A 25,762-nucleotide genomic window follows, 5' to 3' on the forward strand; every position below is an offset into this window, starting at 1 on the left:
AAATACTATGGGCTATAATTTTCTGTACTGTTAGACCTACCAGTGGTGTTCTACAGAAGGGCTGCAGAACTTTAATCCTCCAGCTGTTTTTGGACTACAACTCCTCACTCCTATCATCCCCAGCCACAATGTCCAATAGGGATGATGGAAGTTGTAGTCCAATATCTGCAGAAGGGCCAAAGTAACAGGAGGCACCTTGACAATATAACTCCAAAGAATTCATTCAATTCTCAGCAGTTAGAAGCTGACATGAAGGGCAATCCTCCACTGATGGTAGTGACTCACTGAGGCTGCTGTGCAACTTGAAAGGCAGCCATGATGTTGTAGCCATCAGGCTGCTACAGAATGACTTTAAACTGCTTCTGGGCATCAGTGCAGCCTTCCTTCCACTGGAAACAATGGAAGGACCATTTTGCTGCTGCCTGGAAGGGTGTTAAAGCCATTCTGCAGCAGCCCCATCATTACATCATTTGATGCTACCTTTGAAGGTGTGCAGCAGCAGCCCACCTGGCCACTCCTATCAATGGAGGGCTGCTTATCATGTTGGCCAGTTGTTAGTAGTTAGATTGGCTTTAGAATTGCTTTTAAAAGTCTCTTGTATTAGGAAATGGAAGTGTCTAAGCTGCTTGTCACAAGGGAATGTCATGTTACATAATTTGCTATAAGCACAGCATACACACACACATATATGTGTGTGTGTGTGTGTGTGTGTGTATAATTATTTTTAGACCGCCCTTACAAAATAGCGCATATGTTTTTATAATTATGATCTACTGCTCAGATTGATCTCTTTGGCAGCCTCTTTATGGCAAGATGACAAATCTCTTGATTTACTTTTTGAATCATATAGGTGTCTTGCTGATCAAACAACCCCTGCTAACTTGGCAAAGAGGCACCTTTTAATGTGGCGATTCTCTTTATTTAGCAGGGGGAGAGTAAATGGCCCTATCCACCCTCAGCACAGTACCTCCAGTGACTGTTGCTGGTGTCTATCTTATGTTCTTTTTAGATTGTCCTGTCCTTTGGGGACAGGATTCCATCTTATTTGTTTATTTCTTTGTGTAAACTGCCCTGAGCCATTTTTGGAAGGGCGGTATAGAAACCAAATGAATGAATGAAACTGCAACTTCATCTATTTTTAGAACTGATATTCACCTCTCCTTGAACAAGAAGTTCAAGCCTTAATCTTTACGACATAAAAAACAAAGGGTGGTGTGGTGGGTGGGTGATGCAGTTAACCTACTTGAGTGACAAAGGCAATGCAGTTCTCTATGGCAGTGGTTCCCAACCAGGGTTCCTCCAGATGTTGCTGAACAACAACTCCCAGCATCTCCAGCTACAATAAATTGTCCAGCCACAGCCAATGCCCTATGGTGTGCTGAAGTGCAAGTTTGCCTGAGCAAGCCAACCGCAGTCAGAGCTTGTCAGTGAAATACACTGTGTAATTTTCTTTGTCAGCAATTAGAATACATTTTCAGATGCCGTTCTCTAAAGTTTAGAATTCCTAATATGGAAAAGCTTAATGAAATGCGTTGCACGTTGCTTTCTTCAAGGTGGCAGATATTTACCAGTTTCTTAAAGATCAGTGATTAACATTAAACTTTAAAAAATCCTTCTTATGGCACAGTCCAAGCAAATAGTATAAATTTTTATATAAAGTTAAAAGCTTGTATACTAAAGCTACCAAGGCATTGCTATTGTGTGCATTTGTTCTGCTTATTCAGTATTCCTCTCCCTCAGTAGCTTCATCCATAAATATAAGGCACAGACCAGTACTGGAATATGGTAGGGTTTGTTTGTTTTTGGCATGTTGTATATTAGTCTTTAAACTGTTGCACATATTCCCAGAAATCTTCATCTCAGGTGTGGTCCTTCTTCATATGATAGTAAAGCACACCCACTATAAAACAGAAAGGAAAACATGATGTAAGCAACTGATGCTTCTGGAATAAACTTGGTAAAGCTCAGAAGAAAACTTAGTGGTGCCTTGGACCAGCTGTAGAATCTGCAACTGCTCACTACAGAGGTAAGGGGAAGACGAGCCATAGGAAAAAGCAAGAGGTGCCTCCTAACCCAAACCCTAGCAAAGATATCTTAAAAGAACCTGTCCCCTAGTGGAGAAAGATCACCTCAGTATCCTGACCACTGGATGGTGACAAGGACAAATGTGATGTAAGCAACAGGTAGAAAACATAAAGCTCAGCAACCTCCTTTTTCTGAAGTATGTTGGTGGTTTCTAAAATGAAATTCTGACCACAGAAAATTACGTGAGGCAAAAAGGAGTTGCTGAATTATTTATACAGAACTGCAAAACTTTAGGTGGCAGCATTTAATCCACTAGAAGAAAAATGCACAATCCAAAGCAGACAATGCTTTCATTAGAACCAACCAAAACGTAGCAAAACATAAATCATACAGTACTGATCAGGCTAGATGGTAAGCAAAATATGGGGTGCGGGGGGAGGCATGTTGGAGGTGCCCCGACAGTCTGTAGTTCAGATCTTACAAAGTGTGTTTATGCAGATCCACCCTCCTTTTGCTTACCATCTAGTCTGCGTTTTGTATGACATGAAAGCTCACTGGTTTATGCTTTGTTACTTTTTGGTTGGTCTAAATAAAAAAGCATTACCTTGCTTAGATTGTGCACTTCTCTATACAGAAGAAACTGGAAAGTGTGTTCTGGCTCTAGTGAGAATGTTACCCCCACGAGGGTTCATAAATAAGCAGGAAACGTTGCCACCATGTGAATACTTCTGGCTTATGTTCATGTAGGGAATGGCGCATGTGAATCAGCCAACCAGTTTCAGAAGAGCTATTCTGTCAAAACATGGCGTGTCTTCAGACCTGTGTGTGAAGCAATGCCAAACATCACTTGCCGTGAAAATGGTGTACTCCAGAGCTCACTGTGCAAATGCTTCATGCATCACCGCAAACTGTGTGATTTGTGCACATAATGTTGTAGGCAGATGAATGCGTGCCACACAGGTTTCTCTTATCCCATATGTACTGCCAAATGGATGACTGGTGCAATTGTATTTGAAGGTACTGATCATGAGTGTGTGTACCTTAGATTGGGGACTTGGGATAGATTGGGGATTCTGTTGGTGTACCATCTACCCCACTGCCTAACAAACTGAGCGGATGGAGCTGGTTGCAGAGTTTGTGTTGGATAGGGATGTGCATGAACTGCAGTTCGAGCACTTTTAGGGAAATTGGACCAGGAACTTTAAGAAAAAGGAGAGCAGGCCCTTGTCTGCTCTCCACTGCCCCCTGCAGCTTCCTGCTGGGGAGGCACACACCCCCAATAACCCCCAGTGTGGCACCAGCATGCACATGGTGTCCGTACATGCATGGGTGCCATTTGCGTGGTCAGCAACACCATGTCCCCCGAGAAAGAACAGGTTCGTAGCTTGAGAGTACTCTTGGACCCATGTCTCATTTTGGTGCTTGAGGTTCAGGCTGTGGCCAGGAGTGTTTTTTATCAACTCTGTATGATTCGACAACTTCATCCATTCCTTAAGGAGAATGACCTGAAAACAGTGGCGCACCAGCTGGTAACTTCCAGGTTGGAGTACAGCAATAGTAGGGCTCCCTTCGTATGTAGTTAGGAAACTTTAGTTAGTTCAAAATGTGGCAGCCAGATTGGTCTCTGAGGTATCCCGGAGAGACCACATTATGCCTGTTCTTAAACAGTTGCACTGGCTGCTGATATGTTTCTGTGCAAAGTACAAAGTGCTGGTTATTACCTTTAAAGCCCTGAATGGCTTAGGTCCGGGTTACCTAAGAGAGCACCTTTCTCTACAAGATCCCCACTGCTCATTAAGATAACCAGGAGGGATACATATTCAGGTGCCACTGATTCATCTGGTGGTGATATGGGATCGGGCCTTCTCAGTTGCCACGCCTAAGGTTGTGAAATGCACTCCCCCCTGGTTATAAGAAGACTGTCTTCCTTGGAGACCTTCAGGAGAGCCTTAAAAACCTATCTCTTCATCCTGGCTTTTAATGATATCTAATTGTAATCTTAATTTTAATGAGACTTAATCTGATTTAAATTTTAATTTTAATTCTTTTGTTCTGTGTTGTTTTTTTATTTTAATGTAAACCACCCTGAGCCACTTCAGGAAGGGCGGTATATAAATTAAATAAATGTGTTGGGGAGGGAATTGAGTCTAGACTCCCTTCTCCAAAGAGGTGATCAAAACAGACAGTGCAGAGCAGGGAGATTTTCACATCCATGGACAGGCACATATCCTGTGGAACACTCCTGGATCCAGTCCACTGCTTTTTCTTCAGGGTATCTATCTATCTATCTTCTTCAGGGTATCTATCTATCTATCTATATTTTATACTGCCCCAAACTTTTGTCTCTGGGCGCTTAACAATAACATAAAACAAGTTAAAAACATACACAAAACTTAAAACAATTTAAAAGTCAAAAATGGATTCCAACCTTAAAATTTAAAAAGCTGAAAAAGCCTGGGTGAAGAAGTGGGTTTTCACATTCAAATTTCAGTGTTGTGCAAAGGCTGCAGTCCTCCTTGTGTTCTGAGGCCATGAAAACGACTACATATTTCTTATCCGCAGAGTTCATGAGCTCATCAATAAACAAAGAACTATGCACGCTTCTCGGGTGATTCTTGATATTTACTAAAAAGGCACCTAGTAGTCAGATTGACAACTAAGGGGTGGGGGGAGAGTTGAACCCAATTTAAAACTGATTTGGGCTCCAGCTGGTGCTAAAGCTGTGCTGTTGAATCTTGATGGGCTGATTAACTTACTGTGACAAGGTTCATCTGTATTGTTCCTGTTTTCTCAGTATCCAGTTTCTTAAAGATTTCTGTTGAGTGAGGAGGGGAGAGAGCAAAAATAACTTATTCTGAGGTGTTCATTTTTGTTAAAGGAACAGACAGTATTAAAAACAGTTCAGCATGGGAAGTAAGGGGATAAACTGAATTCTCAAAAATGTGCAAAAACTGGGGGTGGGGGGGAATTCTGTTTAACGTTTAGGGGGAATTCTGCTTAACGTTTGGGGGAATTCTGTTTAACGTTTAGTGTTAATGGGTCATTTATTTACACACAGCCAAAATCCTAAAGCTTTGCATAAGAAAAGGCTGCTTACTAAACTCCTTTTTAGATGCTTAGAGACTTGCTTTGCTGCTTCCTATTCTGCCAGCCTAGACATTTCAACCTGAGTTGGTTCCCTTTTGGTCCCACACAGCAAAGAGGATACAGCAGATACTGGAAAATCCATTCAGCTGCCTGCCTTGTAGTGAGAAGCAGTGTTGGTGCCCCTGTCTCTTGCTACAGCATCCAACTAAGATCTTCATTCCAGAGATCCAGCCTAGAGAGCCAGCATGGTATAGTGGTTAAGAGTGCTGGACTAGGACCAGGGAGACCTGAATTCAAACCTCCATTTAGTCATGATACTTGCTGGGTGACTGGGCTAGTCAGTTCTCTCTCAGCCTAACCTAATTCACAGGGTTATTGTGAGGAGAAACTTAAGTATGCAGTACACTGCTCTGGGCTCCTTGGAGGAAGAGCAGGATATAAAATGTAAAATAATAATAATAATTCTACCTATACCCAGAGGTTACCTCCGTGATATAGGAATTGCAGATACTACAGTTGTCCCTTGCCAACCGCAGGTTTGCTAATCGCGGATCTGAGTATCCATGACTGGCAAACTGTCACCCCCACTCACCAACCACAACTTGAGTACTCGTGGTTGGTGCCATTTTTTTAAAAAAAGGCAATTTTTTGGCCAATTTCTGGGATCACGGGGTCAATCCGAGCGTCAGGGGGTCAATTTATGGGGTTGAGTGATTTTTGGGGGGTGGGTTGATTTGGGGAGGCTTGGGGGGTCATTTCTGGGGGTCAGGGGATCTGTTCCAGGGGTCAGGGACTTAGCACTATCTTGCTTTTTTCAAGGTACATTAGAACTTACAGAAAAGCTTTGCCTAAATCCTATAATCTGTATATATCTATATATAATCTAATATAAAAGATAACATTTGATATTAGAAAACATATTTTAGTCCCTCTAAATTGCCACGTTTTAGGAAGACCAAAATATACTGGTGATGAGATACTCACTGAACAAGGTTTCCAGTCGAATCAGGCACCTAACAAAATTGTCAAAATCGATGATCAGCTGCTCATCAGCAAATCTCGCTACGATGACTTGGTGCAACTGGCAATCCAGTTTGAAGCCTAAAACACACAAGCAAGCAGAATAATGTTTGCAGTTGGATGATGCAGCCGAGCATAAGGCAACTGGAAATGAAGGAAGTTAGATGCTTAAATTGTAATACATTTTGTGCATTGCTTGATCAGTTTTCTCTTATTCAAAACACAAGCTTAGTAGAATGAGATCCCTGGATCTTGTTGGTGTTTTGATTGGCTGTCCCCATAATGTGTGGCTATGATAGACTTATTTATTTATTTATTAGAAACATTTAATATACCGCCCACTCCAAAGACTCTGGGCGGTGTACAAAAACATGCAAAGCAAGACAACATTAAAATTACATTCTAAATTAAAAACTAAAGTAACTAACAAAAAAGAAAAAAACCAAATAGGTAAACTACAGGGCAAAAGCCTGGCGAAAAAGAAAGTCTTCAATAGAGATTTAAAAATCGGTAAGGAAGGGGCTAAACGAATCTGAAGGGGAAAAGAGATCCAGAGAAGTGGGGCAGCAACCAAAAAGGGCCTTTCACGGGTCCAAGTGCCCCAAACCTCTCGAAAATCAGGGACCAACAAAAGGACCATCTGAGATGATCTGACCGGACGGGATGTAACTGGATGGGAGAGGCAGGTCTGTAGGTAGATAGGCGCCAAACTCTGCAAGGCTTTGAAGGTCAAAACCAGCACCTTAAATTGAACTTGGAAGCAAATAGGCAACCAGTGCAATGACTGCAGGAGAGGCGTTACCCTATCATATTTTCTGGCACCATTTGCTTTCTGGGCTCATTTGCTTTCTATGTTAAGGTTAATCTCTTAAGAGTAATAAAAAAAGAGGTGGGAGGTTTGATATATTTGGCTTCTAGAGACCAATTGATATGCATAGTGTTAATGCAGAAGTAGGATTCCCCCCCCCCCATATTTAACTCCAGCAATTAGGGAGAAGCAAGTTGCTGAAGAAGGCAGGGTCTCCAAACATTCAGCTGAGAGAGCACTAAAAGGTTCCACATCTTTCACATGTGCACCTACAGGAATGGATGCATCATGTCTCTAGTTTGTAAGAGCCTTGGACCAAGAACACAGCTTCTTTTTGCTTATGTGATTCTATCAAGTACAGGAGGACCTCGATATTTGTGGGGATTCCATTCCCAGCTGTAACCGCAAATATGGAAACGGCGAATATCGAGTCATTGGGGACTATGGGGTCACAGTGGTTAGGTTCCTGGTCATCAGGAAAATGATCAAAATTTGCTGAAAATCGGCCAAATTTGGCGGGGTGTGTGTGTAGGAAATCTTCTTACCATGCTTTGCTGCTCCCCCTGAGTCACACTGTGCCCCAGAATGCCCCCAAATTAGCTGAAAATTGCCGTTTCTTTCTTTTTTAATGGAGCCATTTTGAGCAGTCATTTCCGGCCACTCCTGACCCACAGATACGTGAGGTCAACGTGTGAGTCTCCCCGCTCACATATGCCGAGGTGGGATGTCTTTTACCCAACCATGGATACATGAATCTACGGATATCAAGGCCCTCCTGTATCATGTACAATGATGGTATTACAATAATGTTATATGTGTTCAAGCTCATTGAAATAAGATTGCTGAACTCGGCAATGCAATGCATTGTGCCCTGTGTGTGAATACAACAAAGCAGTTTCACCAGGGCTGGAAAAATACTAGGTGACTGGCTCTAATTATTTATAGAGTTGAAATTTTTTTTAAAAAACCACTGCTATTTACCTCCTACTTTCATTAACCAAAGCACCTGGTAGAAAGAAGTAGAGTTCAAAGACTTGAGCAGCCACCAGCCCAGCCATAAGGCAACCACCACATTAATAAGGCAATGGCACACACAATGCCCAAAGCACATGCTCTTGCTGACTAAGACAACAGGGCAAGAAATACCTGCTTGTTCCAAGGCTTTTCGCATCTCATAGGAGTTCATCGTTCCGGAACGATCTACATCCATATCCCGGTAAATTTTCTGCAGAACCAAAAACCCATTAAAAGTTAGACAAAAGTTCAGAGCGGAAAACTGTTTCTACAAGATAAGCGCTGCCTTGCTGAGGGAAAGAACAAGCCATAAAAATACTGACTGTTCCAAATGGTGTTTAATTATCCCATTATTCTTGCAGTTGCTGCAACTTAGAGCACTGTTTTTTGTTTAAATGTTACTCTTAGGATCCATAAATCTGACCTAATAATGTTGATTGAACTCAACACCACGGCTGTTTTCACATTTATACGCCCTGGTTGGAGTTATTACCGTTGTATCATTAATGGCAATGTGTGCTCCATGCACAGATGTGATGTGCCTCCTTGCCCTTTCTCATGTCATATGCTTCTAAAGAAGAGACATTAAAGAAGACTGTGGGAGGCAGAGGGGGAGGAAGCCAGGATCAATGCTCTCTCCTCTTTCTCAAGCTCAGGAATCATGTATTTGGCAACAAACTTACTTTAACAGAAAATATTCTTTGAATAATACTAAAGGTAAAATGTGCCGTCGAGTCGGTGTCGACTCCTGGCACCCACAGAGCCCTGTGGTTGCCTTTGGTAGAATATAGCAGGGGTTTACCATTGCCATCTCCCGTGCAGTGTGAGATGATTCCTTTCAGCATCTTCCTATATTGCTGCTGCCCAATATACGTGTTTATACCAGCAGGGATTTGAACCAGCAACCTCTGGCATGCTAGTCGTCATTTCCCCACTGCGCCATTAGGTAGCTAGCGAATAATACTAGTATGGTATTATTCCGCTATCTTAGTGGAAAGTACATTGTTTCTCCCATAAAAGGCAACTTCTAAAATGCCTCTGGCTGCTATATGCCTTCTACAACAATTGCCTTGTCCATCTCTCCTCTAGAACAAAGTGTGTTTGCACCAACCTGTCCGATAAGGGGACAGCATATATTTTCCACAGCTGGGATCTGTAAAAGTGCTCTGTATCCCCTCTGCTAGAATTTTTATGCCAAGATAACTCCTCCTGCACAGTGGCAGAATTCTGTGGTCTGAATACATAAAGCAAGCAAGTTTGCCTATTTTGCACAGTTTATTTTGCTTCTCTTGGTTGTGGGGAGGGACAAGTTGGCATAGGAAACCCTGAAACATCATCTGCTAATCACTGGAAGCTTTAATTTACCATATCTCTGACTTCTGGATCTCACTTGTATTATGAATCTCACTAAGCATTCATCACACATTCAGGATAATAATCAAAGGGAAATTACTGCTTTCACGTTAAAAAAAAGAGAGAGAGAGAGAGAGAGAGATGGGATTTTAAAACTAAATTCTGCATCTATTATCTTGTTTTGTGTCTTTATCGCATGGAATTGCAGAATATACACAGCCCTGGCTACAGTTCTTCAGTGTGGCTGCCTTGTTTATGATCACCATAGTCAGAACTGTATACAAAACCAGAAAAAACCTATTATAATATACCAGCCACTTTTCCTGACAATTTCAGTATATAATAAACTATATAATGAAGTAGGCTGTGGTCTATGAACGTTCATGTCACAATACATTCTCTAGGTGCCGCAAGTTTTCTAGTCACTTTAATAGATTCTCTTACCTGGTATTTCTGGATCTTTGTCCACAGTATGTGAAACTCCTTCAGTCCCAGTTTACCACTTCCATCAGACTGTTTTGGTTAAGGAAACTTCAATTTCAAACAGCAAATGTGCATTCCCCCCTCCCAAATTAGATTTCCTTTGCCAAAAGAGATAGTTGAACATCAGTGTAGAGACCAAATTCAGTCTCAAGCTGAATGTCGGTGGTTATTCCTATTGTATTGGAAAACTCCCTGTTTCTATTTTGCTTGGCTAATATCAGCAAGGTGATATTAGCTCTGCAGTCACCAAACTCAGCAACTAATTTATTGCACATGTGGCAAACTAGGGGCATGCGCGAACTGGCTGGTACGGTTTGGTCCGAATTTGGACCAAACCACAAGGTATGTGGACCGGTTTGGTCTAACCAATTGGCTGGGCTGGTCAGTTCAATGAACCAGCCTGAACTGGTTCACCTTCAAACCGCTTGAACTGGCCCAGTTCAATCGTGAACCAGTTCTGCACATCTCTGTTGCAAACACCCTGTTTTCTTTTGTGCCATAATATAGCTTGCCTCCATTTGTTCAGAAACTGACTTGTTAACAGTCTCTCTTTGAAACTGAGGGTGTTTCATAGTTGCTTTTATCATGTAACATTTGTGGGGTTGTGCATCTCTATACTTCTTTTAGGAAATAGATGGCTGGTTTTTAACGTATCTGCTTTATGGCATTTGTGCCTCAGAAAGTACACAAAGGCTTTTTCAAGAGCTAGTGAGATGCAGTGGTCAGACTGGAAGTGGGCAGCGGGGCAGTTCTTTATAATGTGAGGTGAGGGAGTTGCTTCAGGCTGTGGATTCTTTGGTAGTGAGGTGGCAAGATTCTCTCCTGCTTTTGGAAAAAAGCTATTTTTGCATAGGAAAGATCCATAAGGAGACCACACTTGAGAAGGTGTTTAACTACTCCTCCCCCACTTATTCCACTTTAACCAATGCCCAATCCTTCCTTTGACATAACTTGGTTGCTATGTAAGATATTACAAACAGTGCCATATGCAGAAAAAACGCAGTCTAATAACATACACTGAAGGATACATCTAGCAGATCAACCATAATCTTGCATGTTTCAATGCTGAAACCATCTGACTTAATGTCTTGGCCTGCACAGGGAGATAAAATACTTCTTATAATATACAGAAAACCTTTCTGCTCTTTTTTGTTTTTGAAGGTGGAACAGGAGTTGTGTAAACAGAAAATGGCTTGCAGCCAAGCAGCAATCTCCATATTTCTGAACATAAAGCCCCAAATCCGGTGCCTTGCAAAATGAGATCCACCATTCCTCTCTTGCACTTTCTCCTTGACATAAATACATGAATAGTTTAAAACATTTACTGCACCCAGGCCAAGTTGCAATCCTACAGAGACTCACAGAGGAACGCAGGAAGCTGCCTTATATACAGAGTCCAACCATTGGTCCATCTAGCTCAGTCTTGTCTACACAGACTGGCAGCAGCTTCTCTAAAATTACAGGCAGGAGTCTCCCTCAGCTCTTTCTGGGAGAAGCCAGGGAAGGAACTTGGATCCTTCTGCATGCAAGAATGGCCCTATGCTCTAAGGCAGTGGTTCCCAACCTGGGGACCTCCAGATGCTGCCGAACAACAACTCTATTGTGGCTGGGGATGATGGGAGTTGTAGTTCAGCAGCATCTGGAGGCCCCCAGGTTGGGAACCACTGCTCCCATTCCAATGCAAGCCAGGGCAGACCCTGCTTAGCAAAGGGGACAATTTGTGCTTGTTACGACAAGTTGCATCCACTGCAGCCAGCAATATATGTAGAATGAGATGAATGTATAGCAACTGCAAGGCTACAGATAAAGCAAAAGTCTCACAGCCTTGGCTAAGCAAACACTGGAGTGTTTCTAGAACATCCATTTCATGAAGGTTGAGCTTAGTTTTACATACAAAAATGCTAATCAATAGCACACTGCAGCACTGTGTGAGTGAAATCTTGTTTGGCACAATCTGAAAATCAGAAGATCGTGGTCAACATCCTAATGAAATGCCAGTGCTACTACTGAGTTCTCCAAGTCCCCTTCCTCCAAACATAGGTCCCTGAGGGCTGCACAACTCTCAGGGACATAGTTTGGGTGGACCAGAGCACTTCTAAGGAAAGGGGAGGAGCACTGAAACTCATTCACACTGCAAGTTTTACCCTGGTGGCGCAGTGGTAAAACTGCTACCCTGTAACCAGAAGGTTACAAGTTCGATCCTGACCAGGGGCTCAAGGTTGACTCAGCCTTCCATCCTTCCGAGGTCGGTAAAATGAGTACCCAGAATGTTGGGGGCAATATGCTAAATCATTGTAAACCGCTTAGAGAGCTCCGGCTATAGAGCGGTATATAAATGTAAGTGCTATTGCTATTGCTAAGTGCTGCTGCTATATTAGTTGGACCCATCAGCAGCTCCATCACATTTCACACAGAACCAGAACTACATTAGCCAATATCTCTAAATGGGAATAGCATCCACCACCAGCAATCTTATGACTTTTTTTAAAAGTAAGAATCGCAAGGATCCAAGAGGCAACCCCCTGCGCAAAAGCAGGAGCATTCACATATCAGTTTCAACCATATTAAATAAAATAATCTGGTGTGGCAAGCAGGGCACTGGGAGTGGGGGAAGGAGAGTTACATGGAGAAGAAGCTGATAGTTCTGGATTCTCAAGGAAGAAAACCAAGCCATACACTTCCAGGGCAGAATGTGCTGCTTCTGTGCTTTTGTGTATGCTTCTCAAAAAAATACGCAAGTACACGTTGAACCTGGGCTTTCAATAGGCTTCAGTCCTCACTATCCCTTGGGAGCCCCACAAGACTCACAATTACTGAAGAAGGGTCAGAGTAGATTCCTCAGTCTGTATAGCTGGCTTCTTATGGTGAGTGGAGAAATGGCCTGGCAGAAAAGGGGCTTGACTCAACTTGGAGCACAAGAAACTGACTGTGTCTGTGAGTGCATCCAATTTGTCACAAATACAGTAAAACCTGAGGAGCTTCTGAGCTTTTATTAAATCCATGAGTCATCTTTGTACCTTGGAATTATGTTTCTGCACATCTTCCAAGTTTTTGGACTACCCTAAGGCCTGTGGATTCACTTTTCATTTCATGGAAAATAGGAAGTTCACAGCTACAATTTGACAGTGAAATAGAGCTTCAAAAGAGAGAACAACTTACGTTTTGCCATTATTTTTCTCAGAATATTACACAGTTCAAAGGCTGAGATCTCATTGTCCTGTGAAAATGGAACGTAAAGATGGTACAAGGAGAACAGTTCGCTTTGTATATAATCTTTGCTATCATTGGGATAATTAGCATATTTCCCCATGCAGAGTTCTACACGAGACACATTTACATTTTAGAATCCTGATCCTTGACCAGAGATGGGGCACTTTGTAGAGAGCCACTCACGTGCCCCACCCAGATAAGCAAAATAAAGCCACTCACCTCTCCAGCTAACTGCCCAAAGAGTTTCTTAAAGCTGGGCTCAATTTCAGCTTCAGTTATTTCTTTCTATGAAGAAGAATGAATGGCAGGAAATGTTTTTTAAAAATCAAAGGAAGTCTCTGTCCTACTAATCATATATTTAAGCAAACAGATTTCTTTTCTAGGGGTACATTAACTATTTTTTTCTTTACTTTTGCTTGAGATTTATTAAAATTTAATTTTCAGTCTCAATGGCTGGTTTGAATTCTGTTCGGACTGAATAATGCATAAGCCCTCAAGTGAATGTCAGGTTGCTTCTCCCATGCTGCCGTGTTAAGATTGCAAACAGTTCAAGGGAAAAAACCTGTTTTCCTATTTGCTATGAATTATGGAGAAGTCTTTCAAATCCATTCCAGTGAGGGAAATATGTGTACAGAGGGAAATGTTTCCGTATTTCAATTGTGTTTTTTAAAACAAATACCACCAAGCTTTGGTTGACATTTTTGGTCCCAGGGCATGGTCTGAGAGCATATGATCCAGTCACCATGCTGAAGCTAAGCAGGTCAAACTCTGATCAGTGCATGGATGGGAGACTACCTAGGAATGCCATATACCCTTGTTGCATGATAGAGGAAAGGTAGGATATGCATGTAATAAAAATAAAATATGAATCTCAATATCAAGGGGGGAAAGTGCAAGGGTGAAAACCTAATTATGGCAAAATCTATGGACACGTGGCTGACATCCAGAGCAGCAATCTATAGAAATACTGGCAGCTGCCCTATATTGAGTCAGACCATTGCTTCATCTAACTCAATATTGCCTACACTGACTGGCATGGAGCTTTCAGGCAGGAGTCTTTCCCAGCCCTTCCTGGATATGCCAGGAATTGAATCTGGGGCCTTCTGCATGCTAGGCAGATGCTCTATAACTGAGCTATGGTCACATCAGGAGATGCAGAGAAGTAAGTTGCTACTAACTCAGCCAGAGTCTTCCTAAGCAGCAGAGTGGGCGGCGGGGGGGGGGGGAGCAATATCTGCTGCTCTTCCCTGCCTCTGTAAGTGCTGTTTACCTTCTGAATATATGTCCTTGAGGATCACATTTCTAGAAGGCAAAGAGCACTTGTGGAGGCAGGAGAGAGCAGCAAAATCACTTTCCCTCACCCCACGCACTTTCTACTCTGGAAGATTCTGGCTAAGTTAGAAGCAGTCTTTTTGCATGGGGACCCAGCTCTGCTGCATCCCCAGGTTGCTACTCCGGATGTCAGTCACTGAATCTGCCAGAGCATGCCTAGTTAGTTAATTTCTTCAGCATATTTAGTATATATTCTTAGGGGAACCTCATAGGCTCTTGGCAAGGCTGACTCTGTAAGTTATGCTGACCTTTTACTGGTGATGTGCTGAAGAAATTCAGAATGTGAAGCTTGTAATGGCAAACTCAAAAATAAGAACATAAGAACAGCTGTGCTGCATCTAGTTCAGCATCCTGTTTCCCATAATAGCACCCAGATGCATCCAGGAAGCCCCCAAGCAGGATATAAAGGCATGTCCCCTCTCCTGTTGTTGCTCCCATGAAAGTGTTGAAGCAGAGGCATCTTGCCTCTGAAACTGAAAGTAAGTCTATAGCCATCAGACTACACCAAAAACACATCTGTTCACCCAGGCTTTTAATTAAACTAGTGGTGCAGTTGTAAACTGCCCAGACATATACGTTTTGGGCAGTATAAAAATATTTTCAGTCAGTCAATCAATCAATTAATCAAAAATAAATCAGGTTGAGTAGCCACTGATGGACCTATCACCCATGAATTTGTCTCTCTTTTGAAACCATCCAAGCTGGTGGCCATCACCACATCCCATGACAAAGAATTCCTTAGACACACATGTGTGCCCTCTTCCAAGCACATTATGAGCTGAACCCCACAACTCCACTTATTTTGGGCTACCCAGCAGACGCAATGGTCTTCTATATACCTGTAAGTCAATTTATGGCATAAACATTCCTAACTCCTTTACAGGGAACTGTAACATGGTTGCAAACTGGGAAAGCAAAAACACATTTTTAATTTGCCTGTGGCAATCTAGCTTCAGGGGTAAATCTGTTTTCACATTAGGTAGCATACCTCTTCAATACTGGCCTCAATTTCATCATCAACAACTCTAAAAAGAAAAACAGGAATCAGCATGAAAGAAAGCTAGTACAAAGAAGTTTATATTTATATCTTTTAACAATCCTATGGGCATTAGTTAATGTCCAAGAAAAACAAATATAAATTCCATCTTCTTATTCTATGTAAAACGTTTGAGAGGGGTTTTTTTTTTGGTGGAACAGTAGTAATAGCAATAGTAAATATAGTGCCTGTCATCCAGCTTAGTGCTATGTTGGCACTGCAGGGGAAGAATGATTTTAGTTCATCTCCCCTTCCCTCTAAAGCCCATCATGCCTCCCAAATATATGTCCCTGAGGCCTGCATAAACCAGAGGCACAGGGGGCTTCAGAGAGAAAGGAACATTGGTAGTCTTACTGTGAAGGTGCTTCCTTCCCAGTGTTTGGAGGGTATCCCTTTAAGTGGGTTGTCATGCCTACTTGCTCCCAGACAGTAGGGATGTGCAAGGCTCCGAACCAGTCCGGTCTGGCACGGTGGGGGTGGGGTTGTAGCTTTAAGGGTGGGGGGGTAGTACTTACCCCCCCCGCCACTCTTCCCCCTCTGGCGCTGTGTTTTTTGATAAAGTTTCTGGGGCGGCAGCGTTCCTCCCTGCCGCCCCTGCCCCCGTCGTTAGCCTGCCAGAGCCTAAGTACATAACACACATGTGCCCGTTCCGGCGCGCGTGCGCACCCGCCGCCGCGTGCACTCTGCATACGTCCGGCGGGTGCACACGCGCGCCGGAACGGGCGCATGCGTGTTACGTACTTAGGCTCTGGCAGAGCGGCGGCGGCAAGTACTACCCCCCCCTTAAAGCTACAACCCCCCTCCATGCCGAACCACCAGACCGGCTCGGAACCAAACCAGCCTCCAGCATGGCCTCCGAACTGGTTCGGGCACATCCCTACCAGACAGGATCTTGTGACTCTTTCAGGCTCCCATTGTGCCTCTGGGCTAGGACCACCCAGTTTTGTGAGTGTCTTGCGATGATGCTAACAGTAAACAGAGACACCAGCAAAAATGTACTGCGATCATGGCAGGACAACGCAAGTTAAGAGAAAAAACTTTAAAAGAGAACGTTAAGAGTGTGCAACAAGCACATAACATGACCAGCAATAGTCAGAGAGAACACACATAAGAGAACTGAGAAGAGAAAACCCTGTTAGTACTGCCTAGGAAATGACATGGAAGGTAGAGTACAACATGCCAATAAAAACAAATTGTGGAAAAAAGAGATGAAGGCCAGTCACCCACAACGTGGGGTGGGCCAGATACCCTCCGAACACTGGAAAGAAAGGACCTTCACGGTAAGACTACCAATGTTCCTTTCTCTCCCAGTGTAGGAGGGGATCCCTTTAAGTAGGACATACCAAAGCGGTATTCTCTGGGTGGGCAGCATTATTAGGTTGTACAGATTGAGAAAAGATGCCTAGGAAGAGACCATTTGCTGGAGCACCGTATGCCCGAATGCAGCTTGAGAGGATTGGTAGACTCACAGCTTTTAATTAATCTATTTATTTATCATATTTCTGTACTGCCTGATATGTCCAACTCTAGGTGGTACACAAAATTTAAAATATTTAAACGTCACAAGTTAAAGTACATGACAATAAAAGAGTTATTAAAACAAGTGTTTTAAGTTATTAAAAATTAATTCTAATTAAAAGCCTGTGGAAACAGGAGAGTCTTGAGGGTCTTCATGAAAACAAACAGAGAAGGAGATGCTCTTATTTCATTAGGGAGCATGTTCCAAAGCCTTGGGGCAGCCACACAGAAAACCCGGTCATGAGTCGCCACCAAACGAGCTGGTGGCATCCGTAACTGGATCTCTCCAGAACATCGTAACAGGCAGCAGGGTTTATGACATAGAAGGCGCTCTCTTAAATAGCCTGGACCTAAGCTGTTAAGGGCTTTATAGGTAAGAACCAGCACTTTGTATTTCACCCGGAAGCATATTGACAGCCAGTGCAGTTCTTTCAAAACCAGTGTTATGTGGTCCCTTTGTGTTGTCCCAGAGACCAATCTGGCTGCCAGATTCTGTACCAATTGTAGTTTCCAGACTATGTTCAAAGGCAGCCTAACATAGAGTGCATTATAGTAAAGACTGGAGGTTACCAGCATATGCACCACTGTTTTTAGGTCATTCACCTCTAGAAATGGACGTAGCTGACGTATCTGCTGAAGCTGATAAAAAGCGTTCCTGGCCACCGCCTCAACCTCAGAAACTAGGGAGAGCTTTGGGTCCAGGAGCACTCCCAAGCTACATACCTGATCTTTCAGTGGGAGTATAGCCCCATTCAGAACAGGTATATCTAAACCATCTCTTGGGTCCTGACCCCTCACAGTCAGTACCTCTGTCTTATTTGGATTTAACTTCAGTTTGTTATCCCTCATCCAGCCCATTACTGCCTCCAGGCAGGCATTTAGAGAAGATATGCCATTTCCTGATGAGGTTGGCATGGAGTGGCATACTCCATAATGGCGTATGAATGGGGAAGATGCTGCCCAGGTGGCTGCTTTTCAAATATCTTCAGTGGGCGTGTTGGCAGAGAATGCCACTGTGGCTGCATTCCTAGTGGAGTGGGTGGTAGTCTTTAGTGGTGGAAGAAGATGCAGTGCTTCATATGTAATGCAGGCCTTGATCCATCTGTCCAGTGTTGCCATGGCTGGCTTGGATCTGAGCGATGCCAGTTGGATGAGATGAACAGAGCATCTGATTTGCGTATGTCCTTAGTCCTTCTGATGTAGATTTTTCAGGGCTCTCTTCATGTCTAATCTGTGCCATAGAACCTCTTTTAGGTGGACTGGTGAGGGGCATAAGGAAGGTAGTATAATGCCTTGGTTCCTGTGGAAGGGTGAGTTGACCTTGGGTTGGAACAAAGGATCAGGTTTGAGGATGACCAAGTCTGGCTGAAAAATACATAGATGTTTTCTGATGGATAATGCTCCCAACTCAGACACCCGCCTGGCTGAGGCTATAGTGACCAGGAATATTACTTTGTACATAAGCGGTTCAATGGCCGTAGTGGACAAGGCTTAAACGGGGCCTGAGTTAGTGCATTCAGGACCTTATGGAGACTCCAGGTAGGAAACCTATGTAGAACTGGGCGGGAGGGCAAGGTTGGTTGCCCCTCGTAGGAAGCACTTGACATCCTGATGCGTGGACAGTGATGTCTTGGCCTGCGGTTGGAAGACAGAGGAGAGAGCTGAAGTCTGCCTCCATAATGTTACCACGCATAGGCCCTTGTCTAAGCCTGCTTGGAGGAATTCTCCAGAATGCCGTCTGGCCACTAGAATGGTGTCTTGCATGTGTTTAGAATATCCTTTAGCTGCTAACAGTGCTCTTTCAGTAGCCAGATGTGAAGGCAAAGCCAGAATGGGTCTGGGTGAACTAGTAGGCCTTGGGTGAGGAGGTCTGGTCTGTCTGGAAGAGGCCATGGGGGCTGAGGACAGGCGGTTGATGTCTGGGCCAGAACACCGCCACTAATAGCAGTGGGGAGTGTTGTTCCCAAAACCTCTGCAGTTGGCACGGTATCAGTGCAATTGCTTGGAGTGCGTATATTAGGCCTGGGGCCAAGGGGTCACCAGTGTGTCTACTCCAGTGGCCTGATGGCAAAGGTATCTGCTATAGAAGGACTTGAGCTGACTGTTCAGTGAAACACCCATGGGTGTAGCTGCCATTCTGCTTGACCAATCTGGTGATGGCTCAGCCAATCTGCCTGGGTGTTGTCTAGTCCGTGTAGGTGTTCCGCTTGGAGAGAAAGAAGATGTAGCTTTGCCCATTAGAACAGCCAGTCAGTTTCTTCCATGAGAAAATGGGATCTCATGCCCCGCTGCTGACTGAGGTATGTTTTGGTTGCCATGTTGTCCGTCCGTATGAGAATGTGGTGGTTGCTGACTTGCTGTGAGAAATGCAAGAGTGCCAGCCCGGCTTCTCAGAGCTCCAGCCAGCTGATGCTGTGGCTGAGTTCGTCCAAAGACCACGTGCCCTATGTGAATCATGTCACGCAATGGGCCTCCCATCCGGTGTTGCTGGCATCCGTGGTGATCACTAACTGATTGGAAAACCAAAGGCGCGTAGCCCTGTCTAAGGCCGGAGAAGACCACCAGTGTAGAGAACATTGTAGTGATTCCGTGAAGGGAACTTGATAGTGTTGTGTGGCTAGTATGTTGTCTTGGTGAGGTAGGAGGACCCATTGTAGTAGTCTAGAGTGCCACCATGCCCATGGGATGATATTCTGTGCCAGAAGCATGAGATCTGCCGAAAGTTTGTGCAGCAGGCATATTATGGTAGATCGTAGCTTGGACCTCTGGACTTGGGTTAGTGCAGGACGGCTCAGCTTAGATCCTCCTGCAGATGTTAGCCTACAGCTCCCTTAATCCCTGGCTATGGGCCACTGTGGCTGGAGATTATGGGGAGTTGTAGTCCAAAAACAGCTGGAGGGCCAAAGCTGAGCAGCCCTGGGTTAGTGAGATCAAGCTTGTCTGAGTCTGGATGTTGACTCCCTGGTGCTCCAATTGCTGAGATGGCACGAGAGAACTCTTGGGGATATTGATCAGGAAGCTGTGTTGCTGTAAGAGGCTGAGCACCTGTTGGATGTGTGCCTGGGCCTGGCATAGAGACTGTGATCTGATGAGGAGATTGTCAAGATAAGGATACAGGTGAAGGTCCTGTAGGCGCATATGGGCTACCAGGGTGACCATCACTTTGGTGAATACCTGGGGGGGCTGATGAGAGGCCAAATGGATGTTCTCAGTATTGATAGTGAAACCCGTCATAAGCAAAGTGAAGGAACCTGCAGTGGTTATCCCCCACGCGGGGATATCCCCATGCAGGGGAGTTGTTGGGGGGGCGGAGGTTCCCCTTCCTCCCGCAAGCCTCTCTTATTGCCGCCACCGGTTGTTTGGCCAGCTCTTTGGCCTATTTGGGCCTTCCCCCTCCGATGCGGCAGCCATTTTGGAGGCCGCTGCGCCTGCGCAATTGGCCTCTGTGTGACCCGGGCCACGCAGAGGCCAATTGTGCAGGTGTGGTGGCCTCCAAAATGGAAGGAAGGATGGGAGGAGACAGCTGTGGGCTCGTTGATGGAGCTGTGGCTGGTGGGAGGGAAGGCGCCACTCTCACCCTGTGGACCTCGGCCATAACTAGCTCTCTGATCCAATGAGAGAGGTCCGGAGCAAGTTTTCTCCATGTAGGGATGGCAGGTGGGAGGAGTCCAAAATGGGACTGGGAGCACCCTGGTCTAAGTCTGCGGAGGGAGGACCAGGAGCTATGGGGAGCACGGCATCACTGACGTACTCATGCTTATATCCTCTGGAAGTGGCAGGAGCAGTGGCACTTTTTCCCTGTGGGGTTGGGGCTGCAGCCCGTCACTAAGCTCCACTGTATCTCCATCTCAATGGGCACCCGGGGCTTTTAGGTACGCTGAGCAGTTCCTCTTGATCCTGGTGTACTAGCACCTGTATGGTGACCAGGAAGGTTCTTTGGGATGGGGAGGAGTCCTCTTCTGGGGAAATTTGTGTGGCTTGTGCTGCTGTTAGCCAGGCCCTCCTAGACGAAAAGTCTGTGCAGGAGGGATACAAGCGCCTCCGCATGCATTGGGACGGCTCCCAGGAGGCGGCATGGCATGGCCGAGCACGGGCCATTTGGTTGTGGTCCCTCCTGAGTGTCCCTCCTGAGTGTCTCGGCTGCAGGTTCCGAGAGGGAGGGCATAGGTGCTGCCCACTGCATAGGCTCAAGGGACAGAAAAGTGAGGGGGATGAGACGAAAGTAGGAACAAACAGTAAAGGATTAAAAAAAAAAAAACCACCCAACAACGCACAGGAAAGAGAGAGGAGGTGGAAGAGAAAGATGGGGACAAAAAAACCTAGGAGGATTTAGGAAGAAAAAATAGAGAAAAATGCTAAGAAATGCTGGAGCTCTGAGGAGTGAGACAGGATTGAAACTGGGCAGTCCTAGCCCAGAGACACCATGGGAGCCTGAAAGAGTCACAAGATCCTGTCTGGGAGAAGTAGGCATAACAACCCGCTTAAAGAGATACCCTCCTACAGTGGGAGAGAAGGGGGCTCGTCCCCTCTGGATGTCACCCAGTAAAGTCTTGCTTGTGCCAAGAGATCTATGATGCAACTAGGTATTGATGCTGCAAGGCTCATTCACACTCCATCCAGATAGATGAATGCAAACTGCTATTTGAGACAGTCAGTTGCACACAATGTATATTGTACATCAGGGCCAGAGGGTAAAATATTTTACCCTTAGTTTCACCGAGTTGCATTTTAAGCATAATTACGTATGAATATTTGAACCCTCAGATCCGGGAAGATTGAGTGAAAGCAACTAATTGCTGGAAACAGATTTTCCTTATATTTAAGCCCTATTACTTGCATAGAAGGCTATTTACAATGGGGTTACTCTTGTGTAACATGTCTACATTTCTGCAGTGTCTACATTTCTGCAATTTGCATGTGCGCAACATTACTATGCTGATGTACCCTTGTGAAGTATGTGAGTCCTTATTTCTTTTAACCTGGGCTCCAAGCATTTCAAATGGATAGACTGCAACATGTTCCCCCAGTGACTTCAGATTCATGACGTAACTCTAGTTAGGGAGGAGGGAGAAAATAAGGGTAAATGAATCAGTTACATACTGTGAATCTGCATTCTTTTCAGAGAAGAAGCGGAGGCAGAAATCCCCATTCTTGTTGGGTTCAAAAGTGGATGGCACAACAATGTACTCTCCTGGAGGAAGCTTGAACCGGTTCAACACTTCTCGGAGGTTGATGAAAGTGTTTGATCGTTCTTTGGCTCGGTTCGTTAGAAAGTAATTTTTGCTTAGGTGGATGTTTGTCTTGCCAGAAGACTTCATAGAAGAAACAAAACAGAACAGTAGCACTATTCCAATTCAGAATATAATGGAAGAAAGAATAATAGCATTCTGCACATACCTTAATGACAGGGTTAATGTTCATCCATATAAAATTATCACATGAGAATGGAAATATACCAGAGCATAGAATGTAAGTTCTGCAAATAAGTGTGCAAAGATCCTTCCACTAATTTTTACTGGCCACAAGAAGAAGGGCTAACCATAAATTTGCTACAGACCAGCTGTTCCTACCAATGCCAAAGTATTTTAAACAGTTTTAAAATAACTACAATACAGCTTTATTTCTGAACCAATAAATCTGAAATTCCTTGGGTATACTGCCCGTTCTGAATTCTTCATATGGCTAACTAGTTTTATAGTTTTGGCTACAGTAAGAGATAGAGATAAAGATAAAACTACTACAGTTCTGAAATTTTGAACAGCTGGCTTAAAATAGCTGGCTTAAAATAGTGCTGTTTTAAATAGTGACTGTAACTTCTTTTCAAACTTGCACCATCCCACCGAAAATGTATACTACATACCTGAGGAGGCACCTGTGGAAAAGCAGGGAAAAAGAGAGAAAATAGTTATTTACTTTTTATTAACATCACTAGTCACCAAACTCCCACTGATCCACAGCAGGGTCTGTCTTGGTTTGCATTTGGATGGGTGACTACATGTGAGTGCTGTAAGATTAGAGGATGGAACCATAGCTTAGTGGGAGAGCATCTACACGCTTACATGCAGAAGGTCCTAGGTTCACTTCCTGGCATCTCCCAGTAAGGTTGGGAAAGTCTCCTGCCTGAACCCTTACAGAGTTAGCCTGCTGCCAGTTGGTGTCAATACTGAACTTGATGGGTCAGCTCGATGGACTGACTAAATATAGAGCAGCTTCTACGTCCCTACAACACTCAAAATCTATGACATTTAGTAAATGGACCACAGCAGACCAGCTAAGATTGGTCTGTTTGTGACTTTTTCGTTGATTCACCCATGCATATTTGTCACCCAATGTCTCTCAGCCAAATGTGTGATCTGCCTCTATTGAAAAATATTTGAGCTGACCTCAGGAGATCAGAAAGCTCTGTCTGTAGTGATTAATTTGTGATAGCTTACTCATCCACACAAATCATCTTTGGAAGCTACAATAAAATGAATTATGAACATCCATTTATGAGCCAGCCTTGTGGTAAAGTGGCATTCAACTTCTGTCCATCGAAGCAACCTGTGAGGAGATTCTGTGGTTTTCCACCCTTTCCTAATGTGTTACACTATATTTCAGCTTTGTCCCCAAATAGTTATGATCCCTTCCCCTTATTCCATGCCTCAGTGTTCAAGAAGGTGGGGAAAAGACTTGCCTCATAGATGGCAAAGCCAATGGTGTGCATATCCTCTCCCATCTTCCTTTGCTTCCGGCGATGTTTTTGAATCAGGCCAACCAGGAAGGTGCAGCCTCTCTCAGGATCATCCAGATCTTCATCTTCTTCCTCAAGTTTAATCAAATACTGTGGGTTCATCCAAAATGTATCTGCCAAAAGAAAAGATATTGCTGAAACCATCCTCTCCTTATTCTGACATCCTGCTCTCCCCGATGATTCTGAGCACTCATCCTGGCTTGGAAATATACCATCTTTTAATTAAGTTCAGTGGCAGAGCACGTTCTTTGCATGCAGAAGATCCCAGATTTGATCCCTGGCATCTCCAGGTAGGACCGGGAAAGACTCTTGTCTGAAACCCTGGAGAGCTGCTGCCAGCAAGAGTAAGCAATATTGAGCTAGGTGAACCACCGGTCTGACTTCCATATAAGGCAGCTTCCTAAATGCCTAAGCTTCCTTGTTGTTTACCAAAAGAGTCAGTGACTTGCAACTCATGAACCAAATCTGGTCCATGAAAAGAGCAGCCTGGCTTACCAGTTGCCAATGCAGAAGTCTCTTCTCTTCATATTTCCCTTTTCCAGAACTGGACAGTTCAGACAACCAGAAGCAGAGAGACAGAGGCAGGGAATAAGAGATACTAGCTGGCCCAGTTGCAGAGCATCTGCACCTCTATTTCTCCCTCATTCTCGCCCCCCCATTCTCAGCCCTCCCCCTCCTCTTCCCCCCTGCCACCGCCACTTTCTCTCCCCCCTGCCGCCACCTTCTCTCCACCCTCTGCTGCCACTGCTGCTTTCTCTTTCTCCCCCTACCCACCTGCCCATTTGCTGGTCCTTATGCTCATTTGTTGACCTTATGCTCCCCGCCGCTGTTGCTTTCCTCTTCCCCTCCCCTCACTCGCGAACTTTCGCGAGAGCTGCCACACATGGGATTAGCAATAGGTATGTCTAAGAGAATTAGATAGATAGATAGACAGATAGATAGTAATGTTACACAGCTGTAACATTAGTTGGGGGAAGGGCTTCCAGCAGACCACTTTGGGAAGGTAGGTCTGCCCCTCTTCACTATAATCATCCAAATGTTCCCCCATGAAATCTAGTTGCTGATCAAAGTTTTACTACATCAAAACTTTATATGAGAATTAGACAACAATCACAAAGTAGGGATTGACATTTCTGAGTACAACAGGAGAGGATAAAACTCTTAAAGAACCTTTAAATATTTGTTCTCAAGATTGGCTGTAAGAGCAAATTAATGTCTAGGAGAGGACATGCGGACTGCAGTTCAAGCTGAAGATGCCAATCGGGTAAAGTTAACGTAGCCTTCGGAAATTAAAATGTGATGTACAACAAGCTTCCAAGAGCATGGAATGGCCCATTATGCTGCACTAAACCCAGCCCAAGAGCATGGAATGGAATTGTTAGGGAAACATACCCAGATGATCCCAAACACACAGGGCAGTTGGAAGACTACTCTGAGAAGAGCAGACACATCTTGGGGAGGTGAGCAAGCTTTTCTAAGCATCTAGCCCTTCCCCCCTTCAAACTAACTAACAGGAGAGGGGGAGATTTTCAGGGGCTGGTTTCTCTTTAAGGGATAAGTCTTAGCCTTTCTGTGTGTGTTTGTAACCGCAAGGGTTAGAATTGCAAGAGTTAGCTAACTCCAGTGTTAGCTAACTCTGGTGTTTGTCCCTGCAAGGGTTAGAATTTGCGAGGGTTAGGTAACTCCAGTATTTGTTGATTGTCCCTGCTTGGAGGGGGTGGAGTCAGCTAGGGCTGTGGGAGGCTCCACATTCCTTTGACTCTCATCCTTTGTCAGTTGGAAGACTACTCTCTACATAAGAGGTTTACGGCCGAGAGCAGGGCGAACAGGAATAGCAAACAGGACATAGGAGTTTAGCAGGAGTTTAGCGGGAAGTGTGTGAGGGAGTCTGGAACAAGCCCCGGTGATCACAAGGAGACTGGTGGAGAAGAGAACATATGTAAAAATCCCTTCCTCATATTCTTGGGAAAGGCTGCTTGGACAGTAAATACCTGACCATTACAGCTGAGACCTATCCTTCTAATAAGCTCTCTCTAAATACTGTAAACAGCCAACAAAAACAGTATGAAGATAGAAGGCCAGCAGGGGAGGGGGCACTTCCCAGTGTATTGCACAGAGTGCCACATGTATGACTATTTGCCCC

At 44.4% G+C, this 25,762-nt stretch overlaps 1 protein-coding gene across 1 annotated transcript in view; it reads right to left on the reverse strand.

Annotated features, from left to right (window-relative positions):
- Positions 1–1,627: 1,627 nt before the first annotated feature.
- LOC128350261 (calpain-2 catalytic subunit) overlaps positions 1,628–25,762 on the reverse strand; it is a 74,792-nt gene continuing 50,657 nt past the window's right edge. Inside the window, exons 10-21 of the mRNA XM_053308275.1 lie at positions 23,563–23,732; positions 22,747–22,758; positions 21,987–22,198; positions 15,321–15,357; positions 13,220–13,285; positions 12,950–13,007; positions 10,819–10,883; positions 9,752–9,820; positions 8,087–8,165; positions 6,097–6,213; positions 4,782–4,840; positions 1,628–1,900 (exon numbers count right to left, since the gene is read on the reverse strand). Of these exons, the coding sequence (XP_053164250.1) occupies positions 1,877–1,900; positions 4,782–4,840; positions 6,097–6,213; positions 8,087–8,165; positions 9,752–9,820; positions 10,819–10,883; positions 12,950–13,007; positions 13,220–13,285; positions 15,321–15,357; positions 21,987–22,198; positions 22,747–22,758; positions 23,563–23,732 (968 nt within the window). The 3' untranslated portion in view covers positions 1,628–1,876. The remainder of the gene's footprint in view (positions 1,901–4,781; positions 4,841–6,096; positions 6,214–8,086; positions 8,166–9,751; positions 9,821–10,818; positions 10,884–12,949; positions 13,008–13,219; positions 13,286–15,320; positions 15,358–21,986; positions 22,199–22,746; positions 22,759–23,562; positions 23,733–25,762) is intronic.

Source organism: Hemicordylus capensis, chromosome 1 (genome assembly GCF_027244095.1).
Source record: "Hemicordylus capensis ecotype Gifberg chromosome 1, rHemCap1.1.pri, whole genome shotgun sequence".
NCBI lineage: Eukaryota > Metazoa > Chordata > Lepidosauria > Squamata > Cordylidae > Hemicordylus > Hemicordylus capensis.